We start from the raw sequence: 18,200 nt of genomic DNA on the forward strand, positions 1-18,200 counted from the left end.
AAACAATAATTTCGCTTCTTTAGAAAATTCCCACAGATCAATTTATCTGAGACAGTAGACTATTCACTTCCACAATTAGCTTGCAGGTGTCTACAACAATTTACACTTGCAACAAATGACAACAAAAGTCACTTCAAGATCCTCTTTGCACCAAATTTTAAATAATTACACCACATATTTGCCTGATCCCAATCATCTCCTTGCCTTGAAAGATCCATCTTAAACCACTTGAACTCAGAATCCAAAACTCAGGAAGTATTCCATTTCTGACTTCCCCTTCCTGAAACACTAATAAGATTCTTCCAGGTAGTGTTCTCTCTTACTGAAATAACTTCTAATTAATAGCTTTGCTTTAGTAACAGGTCTAGTGATGTTTTGGGGAATTCAAAGGATTAATTCCTTCTTTTTGAAAAGTCTCTCTCTATATAAAAAAATTCTGGTGCTCTTCATGACTTGCCAAAGCCAAGTCACAATGATAGCTCAGGTCCAAGGGGTAAGGAAATATATTTCACCTCTTGATTTAAGGAAATATAAAGTCACCTTGCAAAGAGGTGGGCATACAGGAAGGGATGGGTAAGTGTGGCTGTTTTTGCAATCTACCGCAGTGATGGAGAAATCGTTTACCTCCATCCCTGCATTTTACTGAAATCCCTAATTTAGTATTGATTGATTTGTCAACAGTTAAACAACAGTTAAGTAGTAGCATTTTTCTTGAGTCCATTCCTAGATGTTCCTCTTTAGGGCTTCACCCATGTGTTCTTGATTTCCATAGTTCTTAGCATAGTGTATTGACACAGTAAGCACTAAGAAAATGTAGAATTAGCGAGGGGCACCTGGGTGGCTCAGTTGGTTAAGCATCTGCCTTTGGCTCAGGTCATGATCCTGGAGTCCAGCATTGGGCTTCCTGCTCAGCAGGGAGTCTGCTTCTCCCTCTCCCTCTCCTCCCCTGCTCACGTTCTCTCTCTTTTGCTCATTCTCTCTCTCAAATAAAAATAAAATCTTGAAAAAAAAAGAAAATGTAGAATTAGTGAATATCTACATTTTTAAAAAAGATTTTATTTATTTTTCAGAGAGAGAGAGAGTGGGAGCAAGAGTACAATCAGGGAGTGGCAGGCAGAGAGGTGGGAGAAGCAGGCTCCCCGCTGGGCGGGGAGCCTGATGCAGGGCTCAATCCAGGGTCCTTGGATCAAGACCTGCGCTGAAGGCAGATGCTTAACCATATGAGCCACCCAGGCATCCTGAATATCTACATTTTAAAGGAAGAGAACAAAGCCAATTTAGAAATTCTTACTGATATCCCACCCTTCAAGTAAAATATTTATATTTATTTGTATAGAGTAAATGGAGTGAAAGTTTGTGGCTAGAATTTCTTGATTTTTCTCATAAAAGAATAGACAGAATTACAGGCATGTCTTTAAAACATTCCTTTTTTTAAAGATTTTATTTATTTATTTATTTGACAGAGAGAGAGAGAGACAGAGGGAACACAAGCAGGGGGAGTGGGAGAGGGAGAAGCAGGCTCCCCACCGAGCAGGGAGCCCCACACGGGGCTCAATCCCAGGACCCTGGGGTTATGACCTGAGCAGAAGGCAGATGCCCAACCAACTGAGCCACCCAGGCGCCCTTAAAATATTCTTTTTTAAAAAAAGATTACTTGAGAAAGTGAGAGAGAACACTAGTGGGGAGAGGGGTGGGGGGTGTGGGGGAGGGGAGAAGCCAACTCCCCGCTGAACAGGGAGCCCAAAGCGGGCTCCATCCCACGATGCTGGGATCATGACCTGAGCCAAAGGCAGACACTTAACCAACTGAGCCACCCAGGCGCCCTCTTTAAAATATTCTGATTATTAAAAAAAAAATATTCTGATTATTTGATGATTTTCAAAGTAATATAGAGCTAGTGTTATGGAGAGGCGGTGCTTTCTCTGGATTCTTCCTTATAGGAATCTGGCAGGGTTTCCAGGGGGAAAATTCAGTGGGAAGGTGGGAACTCCCCCTATTCCCTGGCCCCAGGGCTATAGCCCCAGGAGCTTCATACTCTGGAGTTGGTCTATGCTTGGCCTCCAGCAATTCATACAGATTTCTAGTTTGGACTTCCTGCTGGTTTGTGTGGTGTCTGGTGGCTCTCCCAGTAAAGTTGCCAAGCTTCTGACGCATAGGAACACAAGTTCAGGAACTTGTATACCATAACATTTAAAGATTAAACCACTGACAGGCTGAGGAAACAAATTTCAGAAGATTAAACCACTTGCCCCGTCATATTGTGGGTAAGGAGTCACCCAAGACTGTCTCCAGATACCATATACTTTACCACCCTCCACTGCCAAGAGGAAATCCAATTCAGTATAAGACCTTTCTAGCAAGAAGGAAGAAAAGCAATATAAAATTTCAGACAATACAAATTGCCCAAAGTAGAGAATGGAATTCTTCATACAGTCCTAGGACTTTGGCATTTGGTGTAGAATCTATACTGTAGATCCTTAGGGCTTTTGTTTTTTCTCTTGTATTCTTTATGCCCTTAACAAATAAGGATATCAAATAGTTCACCTGAAACATTCGCTCCAAGACATTCTTAAATTTTAATAATAGGATTAGAAGGTGTGCTTCTTGAATCTATTGGCTAAATGAATTAGGTCCCATGTATACCATATGTCTTAATGTTTAATATTGACTCAAGGTTGGGGGTGTGAAGTAAGAGAAAGTTTGCTTACTATGCATGCATATGCTGTTATGTAGGAAATGTTCACATGTGATGTTTAAATAGCTTTTATACAGAAACATACCTCTCAAATTTTGGATGGAGTAGTTAGATGGCAACAACTGCTATTTTCAAGTGTTCAGTTTATGCAAATATTTGAATTTGTTAGTTTTGTTTTCCATTAGCTTCATCAGAGTGTGAAAGAGAAATGTTGTAGATTCATGCTAATATAATCTTAAATGATTGTTACATTGATAATCCCTTTTCTTCCCAAGTAGCTTATAAATTTCGTTTTCTTTCTTCATTTTATAATAGTAAAAAAAAAAAAAGCATTTAATATAGTTTCATGACCTATGAAAGGAGAGAGAAATGTGACTGGGTAAGCAATGAAGCTGAAAAGGAAATATTCAATATTGGGTAATATGTGCCTTGATAGAAGAAAACAAGACTTCCTCCTCAGGCTTCAACAATAACTACATTTCTCAATAGTTAGCTCTGTTATGATTCAGAGATAAATGGAAACATTTTATGAATGCTCAGCAGTTTGGGAAGCTATGTTATTATTTGCCTCGTAGATCTTTTATTTCCAAAGCATCATAGCACCAGAGAAGAAATATGGTATATACAGGCTGTCACTGAGAGCCAAACAGCTGACAATCATTCAAAAACTCTCTCTATATAGCCATGCCTCAGATTCAGAGTTTTTGTTTGTGTTTCAGTAGCTCTTTGCTTTTCCAGCTCACTCCTACAATTCTATTCATAGAGACTCTTGACTATCACTACTATGATGAAGAATTGTGGAGAAGCCTTCCAGAAGATTTGATGTCCTGGCTGATTCTTAAAAGGATGGAGTCATTTCCTGGTTGAAATGGGTAGGTTTGGGAATGGAAAGCAAGGGCGTGCCAGGCTAAAAGGACTTCATAAGCAAAGGAAGAAATAGCATAGGAGTTCAGAGAACCATAAATAGTTTGGGGTCATTAGAGTATAAAGTTCTGCAGGGAATGGTAGAAAATCGGCTGAGGAGTTAAGGAAGGGGCCTGGCTTTCACCTCATTGATGTCGATGAAAAATTAGTGAATCATTTTAAGGAGCTAATGAGACTGTTATTTAGAAAAGAAAAAGATAATATTACTGTGCTTCATTGTGAAGAAAGGATTGGAAGAGAACAATACTTTAGGCAGGGAGTATACAGAAGTTGGTACAGTCATTCATGGGCGAGATGATAGTGGCCTTAGATATAAGGATAACTAAAGCTATTACTTTTCACTTGCATTAAGGATGAAACAAACTTTTTAATTCCAAGTCTACAATGATGTTGCAGACATAGAGGCTGTCTACCCAATAAGCATCTTTCCCTTCTTTGCTAACTGCTCTCTGGTATTGAGCAAATATACTTCAGGGCCCTACTACATTCCCAGAACCATACTAATTTAGGAATGAGAATGAGATGCAATTCTGGCCAGTAAGATTTGAGAAAAAGAATCCTGAGGACTTTTCGTTAGTCTTACAAAAGGAACCCACGAAAGGAAATTTCTGTCTTCTGGCCTTTGCATGTTTTTGTAGAAGGATGTGATTAATGGGGCTGCTGTAGCTATCCTGAGACTGAACAATTTTAAGACAAAAGACAACATTCTGCAAATGAAAGAGCAGAAATATGGCAAGAAGAAATATGGTCTTTGATGATCATGTTGAAGTGGTGAATTAACTAGTCCTGAAACTGCCCTATCTCTTGAGTTTTTATTTAAGACAAAAAATCTACTTATTTAATACAATTTTATTTGGAATGGTCTGCTACTTGCAGCCAAAGGCATCCTAACTGATAAGTATGTAAAATATGTAACTGATTTAAAAAATACCCCAAATACAAACTTTGAAAATTTGCAAAAGAAAAAGTACAGGTATGTCCATATGCCTTTCACCTCTTTTCCCCAAAGGTAATGTCTTACACCAGGAAATTGATATTGGTACAATCCACAGAATTTACCCAGATTTCACGTTTTAGCTGCACTTATTTGTAACTGTATGTGCATGGTGTGTATAGTGTGCAATTTTATCATGTGTGGATTCATGTAGCCATTACTATGCTCAAGATACACAACCGTTTCATCACTATCAGCACCTCCACACTCACCCCTCTTCCTCCCCAATCCCAAACTCCTGGAACCACTAATCTTTTCTCTGTATCTGTAATTTTGCTATCTTAAGAATGTTTTGTAGATGGAATCATAAAGCATGTAACCATTTGACTTTGTTTTCACTCAGTATCAGTATCTTGAGATCCATCCAAGTTGTTGCATATATCAATAGTTAATTCCTTTTTAAAAAAAATTTTTTAAAAATTTATTTATTTGACAGAGATAGACAGCCAGCGAGAGAGGGAACACAAGCAGGGGGAGTGGGAGAGGAAGAAGCAGGCTCCCAGCGGAGGAGCCCGATGTGGGACTCGATGCCGGAACACCGGGATCACGCCCTGAGCCGAAGGCAGATGCCTAACGACTGCACTACCCAGGCACCCCCAATAGTTAATTCCTTTTTATTGTTGTGTAGTATTCCATGGTATGGATATACCACAGTTTAAATAGTCACCTGCTAAAGGACATTTGGTTTGTTTCCAGTTTTGGCTATCAAAAATAATGTCTCTATGAATATTAACGTAAAGGTTTCTGTGTACATAGTTCTCATTTCCCTGGGTAAATGCCAAAGCGTACAGTTAATTGCTGGGTAATATGGTGAGTGTATGTTTAGTATTGAGAAACTGCCAAACTGTTTTCTATAGTGGCTTTAGAATTTTATATTCCCACCAGCAATGTGTTAGTGATTCTGCTTCTCCACAACCTTACAAGGATTTGGTGTTACCACTATTTTTTTTTTTAAAGATTTTATTTATTTATTTGACAGAGAGAGAGACAGCCAGTGAGAGAGGGAACACACGCAGGGGGAGTGGGAGAGGAAGAAGCAGCCTTCCAGTGGAAGAGCCTGACGTGGGGCTCCATCCCAGAACTCCGGGATTATGCCCTGAGCCGAAGGCAGACGCTTAACGACTGCGCCACCCAGGCGCCCCCACTATTTTTATTTTAGCTACTCTTAATAACTACATAGGGATACCTCAATGTAGATTTAATTTGCATTTTCCTAATGACTAATGAAGTTGAACATTTTTAAAAAAGATTTTATTTATTTATTTGACACAGAGAGAGAGTGAGCGCATAAGCGGGGGATCAGCAAAGGGAGAGGGAGAAGCAGGCTCCCCGCCAAGCAGGGAGCCTGATGCAGGGCTTGATCACAGGACTCCAGGACCGTGACCTGAGTCAAAGGCAGAAGCTTAACTGACTGAGCCACCCAGGCACCTTGAAGTTGAAGATCTTTTATGTGCTTATTTTGCCAACTTTATATCCTCTTTAGTGGAATGTCTGTTTATGTCTGATAGGCAAAATAACGGCCTACCAAAGATATCATGCCATAATCCCCAGAACCTCAGAATATTTTACGTTACACAGCTAATATACTTTGCTGATGTGATTAAGGGTACAGACCTTGAAATGAGGAGACTGTTGTGAGTTATCCAGGAGGGACCAATCTAATCCCCTGAGTCTTTAAGTGGAAAAACTTTCAGGGAGAGATGTGACTAAGAAATAAAGATCAGAGATGCAGAGATAGCAGAAAGATGGAATATTGCTAGCTTTGAGGAACCTGGATGATCTCTAGAAACTCCAAAGTCAAGAAAATTGTTTTGTGCTGGTCTCAGCCTATCAATGATCAATGTTGTAGTTGGACTGACCCTGTGGTCCTTATTATGATTGCAAGATGCCCATTAGCAGTAACCATCAGGAAACTTTGAAAAAAATAAAGGTTTATTACTTACAAGATCTAGATATTACATAGCACACCTGGGGCCATGCAGCATGGATGAAGGGAGAGAGGGAGGGAGAGAGCCTATGAGCCCCGGGGTTCACGCCTGGGATCAAGGGTGAGAGTCTAGGGTTTTCCAGGCTCACTCTTTAGTAGTAAATTTAAAACATAACAGTAGGAATTTAAAGTGCAGGGAGAGAAAAAAAAGTGTGGCCCAAATGGTCAGTTATTAAAAACAACCAAGATCTCTAAAACAAAGGAACCTCAGTGCAGGGAGGTAACCTGGCTCTTTATCTAGTCCTGTGGCTGGCAATGTGTTTATTTGTAATAGCCATCATTGAAGTGGGCGTCTCTTTGCAGTGGATGCCTCTGCAGTCAAAGCTTAAGTCAGGCACCTGCATTACAAAAAGAAGAAAGAGAAAAGAAAAAACAACCCAACTGTCAGTTTACACCATAGCAACAGAATCTTCTCTAAAGCCTCTAGAAAGGAATACAGTCCTGCTGACACCCTGATCTTGGGCCAGTGAGACCTATAGTTGACATCTGACGTGTTTTTTCCAGCAACTAAATTTGTGGTAATTTGGTAGAGCAGCAATGGAAAATTAATGCAATTTCTTTTACCCATTTTCTAATTGGATTGGTTTTTTAATGTTGAGTTTTGAGAGTTCTTTATAAAAGTCAGGTACTGGTCCTTTGTTGGGTTTATGGTTTGCAAATGTTTTACCCTTGTCGATAGCTTGTTTTTTTCATCCTTTTCAATCGGGAGAGCAAAAGTTTTTAATTTTGATAAAGTCTAATTTATCCACTTTTCCTTTATGGATCATGATTTTGATATCGAGGCTAAGAATTCTGCCATACATTCTGAATATTTTCCTCTATTTTTTCCAATTATTTAAAAATTGCAGTAAAATATACATAAAATTTACCATTTCATCCACTGTTTAAGTGTACAATTCAGTGGTATTTATTTTCTTTTTAAAAGACTTTATTTATTTGACGGAGAGAGAGTACAAGCAGGGGGAGTGGCAGGCAGAGGAAGAAGCAGGCTCCCCGCAGAGCAGGGGGAGCCTGATGTGGGACTCGATCCCAGGACCCTGGGATCATGACTTGAGCCAAAGACAGTCGCTTAACCAACTGAGCCACCCAGGAGTCCTTCGGTGGCATTTATTGCAATTAGAAGGTTTTCTTCTGTTCTCTGCACTGTTCGTATGGAATCGCTTTTTTTGTTGGTTTGTTCATTTTGGTCTCTTGTCTTTTGGCTTAAAGATTTTCTTCAAATGGGGACTGATCCATGGTTGTCTGTCCATATTTAAGGAACTAAAACCAAAAGCTGATTGGAAGTTTTAGGTATACAGGTGGGGTTTGTTGATTTTTGGTCTTCACTGTAGGATGATGTGGTTGGTTATTTCAGTGGAGATCCCCAACCATCAATACCTATCAGTCTGATTTCTTCAGCTGGTCAATTTACCCAGAGAGAAATCCTACAATCTTTTGGCTGTCAGTTCTCTTCATGGTACTACTTTGTATAGTTAAACACAAAAACAAAGTTTTTAGTCTGACTGTTCTTTTTTAAATTTTTAAAAAGATTTTGTTTATTAGAGAGTGAAAGCAAAAGAGATCACAGAGAGGGAGAAGCATACTCACCACTGAGCAGAGAGCCCGATGTGGGGCTCGATCCCAGGACCCTGGGATCATGACCTGAGCCAGAGGCAGACACTTAACCGACTGAGCCACCCAGGCACCCCTTTAGTCTGACCGTCCTAAGAATTCAGGAAAGGTAGAGGTCAATGAATAGTGGCAAAGTTGGGAAGTCTTAACAGATGATGTGTGACATGGGATAAGCCCTGAAAAACAAACAGTTTGGTCAGAAACTGAGGTGATAGGGAATCCAACTGAATGGGTAATTAAATGTTGTAGTTTACAGAGGGGAGTAATCACTTTCAGCTGATAGTGTGGCACAGCTGACTAAGACATGTATCAGTAATGAAGTTTAACTCAGCTGTAAAGCAGCTTGTGACTTTGGCAAATCATTAATCTCTTAAGACACTCAATTTCTTCAAATGAAAAACATGGGGAGACAAATGCTAAAGTTCCGCCCAGGTCAAAAGTTGCTTTAGGATACTTATTAAGATTCTTTTACATCAGATGACTTTTTGAGTGATAAGTTATAATCAGTGAATGACTATATAGTTCATGGGAGGAACTCAGGAACTATAAAATTACTCACTCCCATGAAAACAGTAATTATTTTAAGTTATAGGGAGCCCCATAACTTTATTTACATTAAATTTATATGCATGCTGCTTTTAAAAACCTGTCCATTTGTTTCATGTAAGTGTACTATGATTTTTTCTTCTAATATAGTAAAGAAATAAAACATGAAACAAACTGACCTTGTTTCTTCCGTTTGCATATAGATAGAGGATATCACTGAAAAAGGAAAATGGTCTCTTTCCTCTTGAATATAAAGCATAACTGTGCCATTTGTAGAGAACTGAATTTGTTAAACCTTTATTTAGTATCTGCTATGGGTCAGGCATGTGTGTCAGGAGTGATGATCATAGCAATGAAAAGTATAGTTCCTACCTTCCATTAGCCTAGCAGGGAAAGGGAAGCAGGTCAGTAAACTAGGTATCTTACAGGGTCATACCATGGTAGTGAAAGATGGATCCTCTGTAATTAATGTCTGCTTTCTACTCTCCTTTTTTTCTAGAATGGTTCCTGAATTTTTCTCTGGGAATTACCCTTCCCGTCATTCTCTGTACTTTGACTGGGGCTGTAGGCATATAAGTCAAATCTGGCCAATGAGAACATCTATATACTTTGGGTCACAGTGATTGGTTTAGGGATGGTCCCATGACCCAAGCCAAGCCAGTCTGCTACAGTTACAAGGGATCTTGGGACACAGCATGGTATATTCAGGGAACAACAGCTATTTGGCTATGGCTGGCAACTTGGGTCTGAGTGTGTAAAGTTGGGAGATAAAGCTAAAATAGTAGGCAAGAACAGTTTATGAAGGGCCTTGTATATTATGCTGGAGAGTTTGGACTTTTTCCTTGAAGAGATGGAAAGCCATTAAAGGATTTTAAGCAGGGAATTCACATGATCACATTTATGCTTTGGGAAGACAAATCTGGTGGGGTTATGAATTATTAGGAGGAAGATGAAGCAGAAAGCAAGGGAATGAATTAAGATGCCACAGTAGTTGTCCAAATCAGGGGTAACAAGAGACCTCAACTGTAGGAGTGGTAGTGGGACTAGGAAGGAGAGACACGGTGGGGATGTCTGCCATAAGTTCTCCAGAAGACTCATGCCATGAGTTACCCAGAACTGGGTAACATGATAGCAACACTTACCTGGAGAAATTCTGCTCTGTCTGCAACTCTAATTCAGCAAATGGTAGTAAATTTCAGAGAACAAAAGCAAAATTTAATTTCATTTAAGACTATGCTTCTCAAAGTTTAATGTGCACAAAAATCACCTGGAGATCTTGTTAAAATGCAGCTTTTGACTCAGTTGTTCTGGGTGGGGGGGACCCGAGATTCTGCATTTCTTTTTTTTTCTCTTTTCTTTAAAGTATTTTTTAAAATTTAAATTCAATTAATTAACATATAATGTATTATTTGTTTCAGGGGTACAGGACCCCCCCCCCCCCCGAGGTGAGAGTCTGCATTTCTAGCAGGCTTCCAGATGCTGCTGGTCTGCATACTACATTTTGAGGAGCAAAGATTTAGGATTTTTTTGAGGTGTGATGGGTCATTCAAGTAAAAAGGTCCAGCAGGCAACAGGTGTAGGCCCTAGATTTTAGAAGAGAGAGACTTGGGCTGGAGATATTTCAGTCATTAGAACATAGGAGGTGGTGATGTCAGAATATATAAAGATAATAGTCTAGGAATGTGCTTGGAAAAAGTAAAAGAAGCCCAAGGATAGCCCATGGGTAGTTAGTGCCAGTATTTAAGTGGCATCTGGAGGATGAAGCTTTAAGACAGGGAAGCAGCAAATGAAACTAGGATACCAAGTGTTCAGTGAGAAAGCTTTAATTCCCAAACTTATTATATAAATAATAGCTACCATTTATTGAGTATTCTATTCCAGGCCGTGTACTAAGGGCTTCAACTTTTCTCCAAAACACAGAGTGTAAGAAATGTCTGTTAAAAAAGTCCTCTAACCACACCCAATTTACTTTGAGCTGGTGGAAGCTTAATGTGGGTCACTATTAAGGATCTACACACCACACCTAGGATTGTATGAAGGTTCTAGGGGTCTTATTCAATCCAGTACTTTTGGGAAAGGCCTCAACAAGTCTTCACTCAATGCTGGTTACTAATAGGCTCTTCTCCAGCTCATTTATCCTTTGAGGGTGACTTGCTTTGCTCATTCGATGCCAAACTTGGACATGGGGTCTTGGCCGTGATTGGAATCTCTGATGCCTAGTGTGCAGCCTCCCTAATGGAGACTACAAATCCATTCCCTTGGAAGGTCTTGCCACTTTCCTTACCCATCAGGTTCCTGGTATTCACAGAACTTTCAACCCTCCTTTTCTGTTGTTACTCCCTTCGGTTGCCACTTAACCAACCTTCAAAGTCTCTAACCGCTCTCCATTGTTCGGAGAGAGAAGTACCTCAGTGGGTACAGATGTTTTGACACAAAGGGGACATTTACTCTGCCCTGGGGCAAGGAAACTCACAGAGCTATCCGGGTGGTATCTAATCCTCTGGCATTCTGCTCTCTACACCCCCGCCCCCCGCATTCTTTCACAGCCCTGAGAAAAAAACAATATCTTAGTATCTCAACAAATCATCTTGACACACACGCACTGACCCATGAGATCCCTACAACCATTTCATGGGTAATCTTCATTTTACATCCTGAAGCTTGGATGAATTTAGAAACTCGTTTCAAGTCACACAGCTATTAACTCTGTAGGAGCTATGAGCTCTGTGCTTTAGACTCTGGAGCAACGAGGGCGTGGCATTATCGCAGTTCCTATCAAAATACCTTACTCAAGGTCGTGTGTTGAGTTGCAGTGATCAGACTCAACTTCAGAAACTGCACAAACAGAAGGGGAAAGTCTCTGTGTGGGTGCTCGGAGAGAGGGCTGGGATTCCTTTAACCTTCGCCACAGTCTTACTATCCCCGATTTTCAGATAAGAAACAGAGGCTGAAGGTGTGACTTACCTATGGCCACAAAGCCAGGACCACGTTTACTGGCTCCCAATATATGTTCTTCCCAACATACCAAACAGAAATGGCCTGGAGTGGCTCAAAGACTCCTCCTGAGGAAAACACAAGAGTAAAAACACTTCAATTTAGCTTCCCTCCATGAGAAAAAAAATCGGCGCATGAACGGTATGCACCAGAGACTCCACCCCAGCGGCCTGAGAGCCACTCAGTACGCATGCGCCACGCTGTTCCACGCATGCGCCAGGCTCTTCCACTCACCCGCCCCTTCGCTCCGCGCTTTTACCGCCACTCCCCGCCCCTTTCCCGCCCGGATATCAACCTGGTTTTGGCGGATGTTGTTGTGAATCCCAGAGACACGTGAGGCGCTGCTACGTCATCACAGGCACGCGAAGGAAAGATGGCGGCGGTGGGTGTTGTGAGCGGGAAGGTAAGTAACGGCCCCGGCGAACGTCCCTACTTTTCTCTGGCATAGGGGTGCTTTTGTTGCTTGGAGGCCGGTCGGGGAGGGACGTGAAGGCCATTCTGTATCAGGAACAGCTTGTGGCGAATGTAAGAGAAGAGGACTTGGTCGTTGTCAGCTGTTTCTCGAGATTGCCGGTTCAGTCGGGAATGAGACTGGCTACTGTTCCAAGGCCGGCTAGGCCTCGGCGCTGTTCTGCACTGCCCCGCAGCAGGCAGCTTTAATTTGTATTGCTTTTTCTAAGAGACAGGTAGTTGCCTAGTTCCTTTCCTTTTGTGGTTCACTTTTTCCTGACTCTGATTCTTTAGATCTACTCTTCTGACTCCAGCGTGTTTTTTTTTTCTTTTCTTTTCCTTTGAGGGGTTAATCTAATTTGCCCGTCTTTCTCTGCTTCACTCTGGTAGAGGCATCTTTGCCCCCTCTCGGAGGAGCTGAAAACAGGTGCTGTGCAGCTGTGCGCTTAGAAGAAAAGAGTGTATTGGATTCATTTTACCAGACTGCCGAGTTGGCTGGTGTTTGTGAGCAGCAGGGCATGTTTCCACTCAGGTAGCAGATTTACACCATCCCACGCTTGTCTAGGAAGGCGTTAGTTAAGGTATTTATTTCTTAGAGATCTCTATGATGTTTTCGTGGGGGAGTATCTGTGATACTGTCTTAACTCCCTCCTACTTCATTAGGAACTAGGATTAGGTGCGGAGATTTCGTTGTATATTGCCTATATTCGTTCCGAGGGCACATCTTAATGCCTGTTATTTAGGACTGTCATGACATGCCACAGGCAGCATTTCCTATTGCGGGAGTATTTCGTAAACAGTTGGGTCTGGTGATGACTCATGGAAAACTAATGACTACATATTTACTTGTCACCGATAGCTTCCTCTGTTCATCGAGTTTCAGTCATTTTCTCTATACTGCTCTCCTTATCCCATTTTGAATTACTTGACAACGTTTGTGGTTTGGTGTATGGACCACTAGACTTGTGGCAGAATAAAACATATGGTCTTGGTTTTGCTGTTACTTTGAAGTGTGACCTTGGGAAATTGCGCAGGTATGACTTCTCTGTCGTTCGTAAATTTTTTCTCCAGAATAGTGGTGGTGCCAATTATTATTTTTTGTGTTGGAGTTGTTAGGATTACATGAAATAATAAAAACGTTAAGAAAGATTTCATACTTCTACATATTGACTATTTTAAATGATAGGTTGGTCATAGCTGTTTGGATTATTCCTGCTCTTTGATTGTCTTGTTAGTTTTTAAGTCTTCATTGTGGATGCTGATTTTCTGTTTGACTCATTACTGTTTGAAAGTTATCCTGCTTGATTTTCTGTCTGGACCGATCCAGTTTAGGTCTTTCCAAGAAGGGATCCTTTCCATTTGAACTACGCTTCCCTCTTTCAGGAGTGGATTGTTTTTGAGAGAATCCTTGAGATGATGAAGCCTAGTTGTGAAATATAAGACTTTTTTCACCCTTTCCTTCCAGTCACTCTCTTTCATAATCTGGCTTTAAAAAAAAAAAAAAAGATTTTATTTGTTTTAGAGAGAGATGGCATGAGCGGGGGTGGGGGTGTGGGGGGGCAGAAGGAGAGAGAGAATCTCAAGCAGACTCCCTGCTGAGCATGGAGCCCCACACAGGGCTTGATGCCATGACTCAGAGATCAGGACCTGAGCTGGAATCAAGAGTTGCTCACTCAGCCGACTGAGCCACCCAGATGCCCCCATAATCTGACTTCTTAAAATTAGTCTTTTATTTCATAACTACTTCACCATCGCATTTATTCTCACTCATTGTAAATTGACACCCATTACCATCATACCACCTAAACTATTTTTCTATGCTAAAAGCTGCCCCTCTCCTAGATAATACTGTTATGACCAGCAAAACCCACTTATTCTTCCCTCAGTAAGTTCAGATCTAGTTAAATGATATCATTCAGTGGTTGCATGTAAAACAAAGTTGGAGACGTCCATTTCAATAATAATTTGTCAAGAACCAAGTTCTACCAGTTTACTGCAAATAAGTTTCTTAAATTTCTACATACCTTCATTCTCTGTGTTTAGTTCATTTAGTCTGCCTCTAGTGAGTTCTTAGCTAATTTTTCTCCTTGTTGCAGTTCTTTGCCCATAGTCCCCTCTCTATACCACTACTGGAGGAATTTTTTTTTTTTTGTAATGTACAAATCTGTCTCTTGCTTTAAAAAAACAAACAAAATCTGGGGTGTCTGGGTAGCTTCATCGGTTAAGCATCTGATTCTTAATTTTGGCTCTGGTGGCGATCTCAGGGTAATGACATAGAGCCCTGCATCGGCTCCACTCTCAGCACGGAGTATACTTGAGATTCTTTCTCTTCCTCTGCCCCTCCCCTGCTCGTGGGCGCGTGTACACACACACACACTCTCTCTCTCTCTCAAAATAAATCTTAAAAAAAATATTTATTTTGTTAACTGTCACCATTAAAATAATACTAAAGGCTGCTTAACATGACATAAGAAGTCATGTTCCCTTTCTGGCTTTATCTTACACTTCCCTCCTTTTCAGTCTTGTTCCTTTGGGAAAGGGGACCAGGGAAGAATATTTAGATGTGAGAGAGTGAGTGTGTATATGTATTTGTGTGTGTATTGCTTTATCCCCACACCCCTCGCACCCAAAGGTTCAGCTGAGACCTATCTAGCTTAGAAATCTAGGGCAGTGGATGTTAACCAAGGCTCACAAGAGCCACGTGTGGTACTTTTAAAAAATACAGATGCTGGTGTATAGAATCAGTTTGAGATCTAGGATGTAACTTTTCTAACAATTCTGTTTTGCTTGCTTTGAACTTTGAGTGTAGGAAGTAATCAAGGAAGTTAATCTCTGTCATATGGAGAAGCAGTGTTAGATAGCAGTTAAGAGTTTGGATTCTGGATCCAAACCAGTTTCAAAACCTAATTTCACACTTTCTAGTGACTTCAGTCAAATTACTTAACCTTTCTGTGCTTCAGTCTCCTCGTTTGTAATATGGGGATGATATACTACCTACTTTATGGATTGTGAAGTAAATATATTAGAACAAAGCCTGGCACGCAGTAGATGCTTTGTAGGTGTTATTCATAATCTCAGTTTCTCTGCAAGTCATTATTTGGGTATAGCAGCATTTTAAAGATTTACAATATGGTTTTGGTATGGGTATAAACTTCATCTTTGAAGTTAGCTCTAGCTCTAATTCTCATTGTTAGTTTAGGAATCGAAAAATACCATGTTTTAGAAATCGTGTAGTTTTGATGAATGAAGAATCATCACAATTGGGCAGTGGTTAAGGAGATGGAGCTCAGTTGTCTGGGTTCAAACCCTGGCTCCACTGCTTATGGCTGTATACTTTGGGCAAATTTCCTAACTTCCTTGTGCCCAGTTTTCTCATTTGTAAATGAGGGATAATTGTATTTCCATCATGGAATTGTAAAGAGGATTAAATGAGTTAATATTTGCAAAGCATTCAGAGTAGTGCCTGGTGTCAAGTAAGTGCTCAGTAAATGTTAGCTGCTACTAATGTTAAGGAAAATCTTTCAGACTTCTTAAACATTATAAGGTTATTAATGGTTACAAAATAGTTGAATGTTTTATTTTTCCTGCCATTTTCCACAAAGATTTAAGCTGCTCACAAATATAAAAGCAATATAGTTATGTAAAATAAATTAGAAAAAAGGTAAAAGGAAAGTAAGGGTAAAAAAGGTAAATGGTACTGGAAGTACATTTGTTAAATAAACCGTATGCTTTAGTGGACCACAATTTAGCTCTAAGTTTTTTAGCAGCCAAAGTAAGGAGGGGAACCTGATCCATTGTAAGGACGATAGGATCCACACTCAAATAAAACCAAAAGCAAAACCCCAAACAACTAGTTTCTGAAGGGTAGACCAGAGAACAAAGTCTCCTGTAGGTTCTTTGTACTATGTAATATAATGTATGTACTTATATGGCATATTGCATCTTTTTTTTTTGAGAGGTTTATTTATTTGAGGGAGGAGGAGAATGGGAGAGCGTGTGGGGGAGGGGCAGAAAGAGAGAGAAACTCAAGCAGACTCCTAGATGAATGTGGAGCCTGATGTAGGGCTACATCCCATGACCCCTGAGATCATGACCTGAGCCGAAACCAAAAGTTGGATGCTCAATCGACTGCACCACCAGGTGCCCCTATATCTTTTTGGTAAGAAAAAAGACCCTATAATGCCTCTAGTATGCTGATGGTGTTATGCCAGTGGGTAGTTCAGTAAATATAGGATACCAGTTTGACGTCTTCAGGTCTCTGATGATTTGACTAAATCAGGGGTAGGTTTTTGTCATCATGAGTGGATGAATTCAATTTTGCGTAAATACTGTTCTTAGCTGAGCTTTTGAAAGTAGGTTTGAGTTTGATTATAAACCCTGATTAGTTCTTAGAGTTCAGCTTTTTTTTTAATTGTCTGTAGAACAATATGTTTTAATAGTCATACAGAGAAAGTGACATTCTCTTGTGAATATTGAGGGGAGAAATAGGGGCATTGCCTGTCAAGACCATCCTGTGTCTTCTGTAACTGGTGGACAGAATTGAGTTAATGGAATGAGTTGAATTTACCTATCACGGGAGAAAGGAGATGGCCTGAAATAGGTTTTGGCCTTAGACCCACTGCCCTGATTGTTAGTTTACTTTCATTCATTTATTCAACAAATACTATAAGCATCTGATTTGTTCCAGGCACAATATTAGGCATTGGGTGTGTATCAGATAGCCCTTTACCTTCTATCCTACAGACTTAGGTTCTTTAGAAGGAAAATACTCAGTAGCACCCAACTCTTCGCCTTGTCTAAAAAGGAAATGCAAAATGAATTTCAAGTCCTTGAAGTAGGTGCTATTTTTATTGAATGTTTGTATGCTGAAGACTAGTAAACTGACTCATTATGAGGGCAGGGCCTGAAATGTTTCACCTGCATCCAGCCAAGATTCTGGCACATAGTAGGTATTCAGTGACCACGAATGAGCAAAAAGGTAGAGAAAATGAGTGGGGACTAGAGTGGGAGAGAGAGAATTGCTGAGTACTCTTGTTTTGGAGTTAAAAAGTCCTATTTTAGTACACTTAGGTTTTATTCTATTTTTACTGTGATTGTTTTAGAATTTAGTTCTATTGGGAAAAAAAACATGAAACAATTGGGAAATCAGCTGTTATTTTTTAAGAGTTTGTTTTGATGGCATTCTTAGTAGGAATTCATTTTGTAACTTAAATTTGGCTGCTTCTAATTCCCATAAGATATGCTTATAGTACTGTGAAACCCTTGTGCTTAAGAAATAGAATATTCTAGTATCTAGGTTTTCCTGGAGAACTTTTTTTTCCCTAGACTAGATCTTATAACATGGTAATACCTTTCTGGTGTAAAATACAATATGAGTATGTTGTCTTTTTTTTTTTTTTTTCTTGGCATTCTTTTTTTTTTTTTTTTTTTAAGATTTTATTTATTTGTCAGAGCATGCGCGCATAAGCAGGGGCAGCTGTAGGCAGAGGGAGAAGCAGGCTTCCTGCTGAGCAAGGAGCCTGATGCAGGAGCTGCTCCCAGGACCCTGGAATCATGACCTGATCCAAAGTCAGATAATTAACTGACTGAGCCACCCAGGCATCCCCTTTTCTGGCATTCTTTAGCAAACATTTAAGTACCTTCTGTATGTTGAGTTCTTTGGATACTGAATGGTTAAACATAGACTTTATTTTTTTTTCATTTTTTAAATTATTATTAACATATGATGTATTGTTTCAGGGGTACAAGTCTGTGATTCATCAGTGTTACACAATACACGGTGGTCACCACAACACATGTGCTCCCCAATGTCCATCATCCAGCCACCCAATCCCTCCCACTCCCCTCCATTCCAGCAGCCCTCAGTTTGTTTCCCAAGATTAAGAATCTCTTATGGTTTGTCTCCTTCTCTGGTTTTTTCTTATTTCATTTTTTTCCTCTCTTACCCAGTGATCCTCTGTCTTGTTTCTCAAATTCCACGTATCAGTGAGGTCATATGA

At 40.2% G+C, this 18,200-nt stretch overlaps 1 protein-coding gene and 1 long non-coding RNA gene across 4 annotated transcripts in view; one reads left to right on the plus strand and one right to left on the minus strand.

The window, feature by feature from the left end:
• Positions 1 to 6,527: 6,527 nt before the first annotated feature.
• Positions 6,528 to 11,957, minus strand: LOC121104397. The gene is made up of 2 exons (XR_005836686.1): positions 11,722 to 11,957; positions 6,528 to 6,938 (listed from the first exon to the last, which is right to left on the minus strand). It is a non-coding gene; the product is annotated as an uncharacterized LOC121104397 (long non-coding RNA).
• Positions 11,958 to 12,060: 103 nt separating this feature from the next.
• Positions 12,061 to 18,200, plus strand: part of TBC1D15 (TBC1 domain family member 15) — a 76,122-nt gene continuing 69,982 nt past the window's right edge. For 2 of the 3 annotated variants that reach the window (XM_008684306.2, XM_040637263.1), the window contains exon 1: positions 12,061 to 12,154. In XM_008684306.2, the coding sequence (XP_008682528.1) occupies positions 12,125 to 12,154 (30 nt within the window). In that variant the 5' untranslated portion in view covers positions 12,061 to 12,124. Of the gene's footprint in view, positions 12,155 to 13,100; positions 13,236 to 18,200 lie in introns of those variants that run through there. The other variant, XM_040637264.1, reaches the window with a different exon arrangement.

Source organism: Ursus maritimus, unplaced genomic scaffold (genome assembly GCF_017311325.1).
Source record: "Ursus maritimus isolate PB19 unplaced genomic scaffold, ASM1731132v1 scaffold_21, whole genome shotgun sequence".
NCBI classification, from domain to species: domain Eukaryota; kingdom Metazoa; phylum Chordata; class Mammalia; order Carnivora; family Ursidae; genus Ursus; species Ursus maritimus.